The sequence below is a fragment of the Diachasma alloeum genome, unplaced genomic scaffold (genome assembly GCF_001412515.2).
Source record: "Diachasma alloeum isolate Michigan unplaced genomic scaffold, Dall2.0 Dall_scaffold_00209, whole genome shotgun sequence".
NCBI classification, from domain to species: Eukaryota; Metazoa; Arthropoda; class Insecta; order Hymenoptera; family Braconidae; genus Diachasma; species Diachasma alloeum.
The window spans coordinates 2,175,963-2,179,210 of NW_021680374.1; the positions used below are offsets into that span (position 1 = coordinate 2,175,963).

The 3,248-nt window shown below is 41.9% G+C and overlaps 1 protein-coding gene across 6 annotated transcripts in view; it reads right to left on the reverse strand.

Moving 5' to 3' along the window:
- The window catches only part of LOC107036469 (poly(rC)-binding protein 3), a 122,021-nt gene that overhangs the window by 16,440 nt on the left and 102,333 nt on the right, over window positions 1-3,248 (reverse strand). For 3 of the 6 annotated variants that reach the window (XM_015254445.1, XM_015254444.1, XM_015254443.1), the window contains exon 5: window positions 2,487-2,609. In XM_015254445.1, the coding sequence (XP_015109931.1) occupies window positions 2,487-2,609 (123 nt within the window). Of the gene's footprint in view, window positions 1-2,213; window positions 2,610-3,248 lie in introns of all 6 variants that reach the window. The other 3 variants (XM_015254441.1, XM_015254440.1, XM_015254442.1) reach the window with 1 other exon arrangement.

The window sequence follows — 3,248 nt, forward strand, 5'->3', positions numbered from 1 at the left end:
TCAGGGGGAGTCTACTGGGGGGACACGGTGTCGGGGCTATCGACATACAAAACACTCATTGTAACCCGCCTCGTGACATTTTGTTATTGAATTGCAGCATCATTGAGAATGACAATGAAGTGCACGCGAAGTTTTGATGGAGTTGAGAGGCATTGTTAAGAACACTGGTTGTCACTGTGGTACGTGGTGATTAAGGGGGTCTGATTGTCTCTGATGACGGTTTGAGAATTTGTTGGTAACCGATGCTCTGGAGTTTTTAGAGGTGAGTTTTTTGAGGGATATCGTGGGAATCTCGGAGGGAATACTTGGGGCTGACATAGAGTGGAAAAATGGGAGGAGTGAGGAGCGAGGGGTGAGGTTTTGAGTCTATTGAGGTGAAGACTTGAGATTAAAGCAAATTGAAAGATTTGCTGCATTCACAGCAACAACAAACGTCTGAATTTCTCATATTTCTTGTAGACATTTTTCAAAGACTAAAAAACGTCTGGATAAATGAAAATTTGTCTAAATTTCAAACATGAATTGGGACGTTTGAGCACCTGTTCGTCTGAAATTCAGACACATTTTTATTCAGACGTTTTTCCGTGTCTGAAAAATGTTATGTCGTTCTTGCTGTGTTTAGCTCCTACAATTGTCCACATCAAGTCCTGCAGAATCTCATTTACTTCAATCCCCCAAGTCCTCTGTGCACAGAAATGTTTCGCATTCTTGTTCCTCATATCCCGTTGCTGTATTTTCACGAGGATTCGTCAACTTTTGGACGAGAAACCTCAACGAAAATACCGATGTCCATCTTTGATTTCTGGATATCCTCCAAAGCCTTCACCATTAAATTCCCCAGTAATTCCATTGCCACGTATTTAGCAGACCACCTTAACTCGATCAATGAAAAATCGTGTAATCCCTTCACCGTGCCGAAGTGGGTAAGCAGTGGCTGAGGATTGCAAGTGGGGATGCAAAATCACGGTAATTTTTTACATGCGTCAGTCGTAAATTTACCGTTTTCTGATCATTTCCGACTTGACGCACACCTTGTGATGCAAACTGACCGGTCAACTCACTCAATCGACAGTAATTTTTTCTCGTTGTCATTTATGCTTGAAAATTAATCTGTCACTACGAGCACCGAAACTTGATTGTTTAAGGACTAATTAAAGAACTCTCTTAAGCATATGGTGCCCAAAGCAGGCTATCTCTTACTAAATTTTGGGGAGTTCTGGAAATCGAATTTCGATGTAACAACGATCACATGATGAATGTCGCGAATGTGAAACTCTATCTAGATGTAACGTGACCGTCAAGATTTTTTTGATGTGGATACGTCTGTGTTCGTTATCGGGGGCATTTAGGGAAAAAGTCCTTATGGTCCCTTATCGGCAGTGGCGCCATCTATCTGAATTCTAGAACATTCTAAAATTTTCTAGAAAATGCTACATTTTTCTGAAATATAGATTTTTCTAGCAAATTCCACATTTTTCCAGAATATTCTCCAGTTTTTTTGTGAAATAAATCACAATTTTAGGGAATCCTTAGCGCTGGTCGGAAAAATACCGACAGTTGATTACTAATGCACGAAATGGATCAAACTCGTGTATCCGTGTTGAAATTCGCAAGGATATTCGTACGTGATGATTTCGTTGTGCCTAAAATATATTGAACGTTTGTTTAGGGGTTTTGGTTGTGCATGATTCAATCGTATCGTGATTATAAAAAACGTCTTATCATGCCGAGACGGTGCGAAATCCCGAATTCTTCTAATACACCTATTAAATATATACAATGAAAAACTATGATGTTCAGTGAAGACCATAGACGATCCACGTAAAATTACGCCAATACCTAAAATGACGTAAATTTCGTTGTGTTACTTTCGTGACAGGGAATTCCGTCCCATTTTTTCTGATCAAAAATACTCAGTAATTGGCCTTCGGTCAGTGGCACGTAATTTACGTGTAAAATGACGGTAAATTGACCGGTCAGGTTTGTCCGTTACATTCCCAATTGCAAGTGTACCCTGTACTTGTGATGGGGATAGCTTACCAACGGGGGTACAGATGTGACTAAACTCTAGTCATGATTGGATGATTCAATCGTGTTCTGTCTCTCACGTGTAATCAATTGGAGTTTTTTCAGCAGGGGTTGAGGGGCTGGGGCAGGGGGGTGGTGATGGGGGGTGGGGGGGTGTTTTGGATCACGAAAAACAAAAGACTTACGGCGTCTGCCACGAGTGCGGGCGGGAGGGCTGCCTGCAAGTGTCCACTCTTCAGCAGGGGGTCGGCGAGGCCTGCCACGCTTGCGTGTAAGGGGCTCGGGTGTAGCGGATGATGGGGTCCAGTGAGATGGGCCGGGATCAGCGGATGGCCGTGTGAAGCGAAGGGCGAGGAGGGGTGGGCGGCCGCGAAAGGCGAGGCAGTAAGAGTTTGGGCGTTCAGCGAGGGTGGGGCAGGCCCGGCAGCGGATACCGGCATTGACAATACTGTACTTACGTCCGAGTGGGCGGGCACCGCGTAATTACCCTGGATGGTGTATGCTTGCCCACCAGCCAGGATCACTGGCCCACCAACTTGGGGTTTGGGGCGATAAGGGATCGTGGCACCTTTGGGAGGGGACTGAAACAGATTAAAAAAACAATTTTTGCGCATTGATTGTGCGCGTTATTAGATTGTTTTTAGGGGGGAGGGGGTGGGATTTTCAACCCTTCGTCCAATTTTTTTTCAATGGAAAAAATACCACTGCAGACTTCTTGAAATTTCAAGAATTTTTTGTTTTCAAAAGGGAAATTTTACGAAAAAATCAATGGAATTATTCTGCAATTTCATAATTTTTTTTTTCCTCCAAATCGATTTGAATGTTATTCAATTTTTTTTTCTGATAATGTAAATTAAAAATGACCAATTAAATTAAATTAGACCTTTCAAGTGTAAATAATAAAATGGAAAAATGCTGTGATGTTCAGCTACAAATATTGAAAATAATTTCACGAAAAAAAAAGCAATTGGATATCCTATTGTAACGAAGGGTTGCTTTTTTTGAGCTACAGTGTTGGAATTCTATCGAATAGCTATTGAAATTGTCAATGGAACCCGCTAATTGATGGCATTTTATCTCTTCAAATTCTCCCAGACAAAAATTTTTCCAACAGTGTATCCCACAAATATCTTTTTAATACGGACACAAATGCTCCGAATATTTCATCGAATCACTAGCAGATGAAATTCCAATTTTTTTGTAACCCCCCCCCCCCCCCC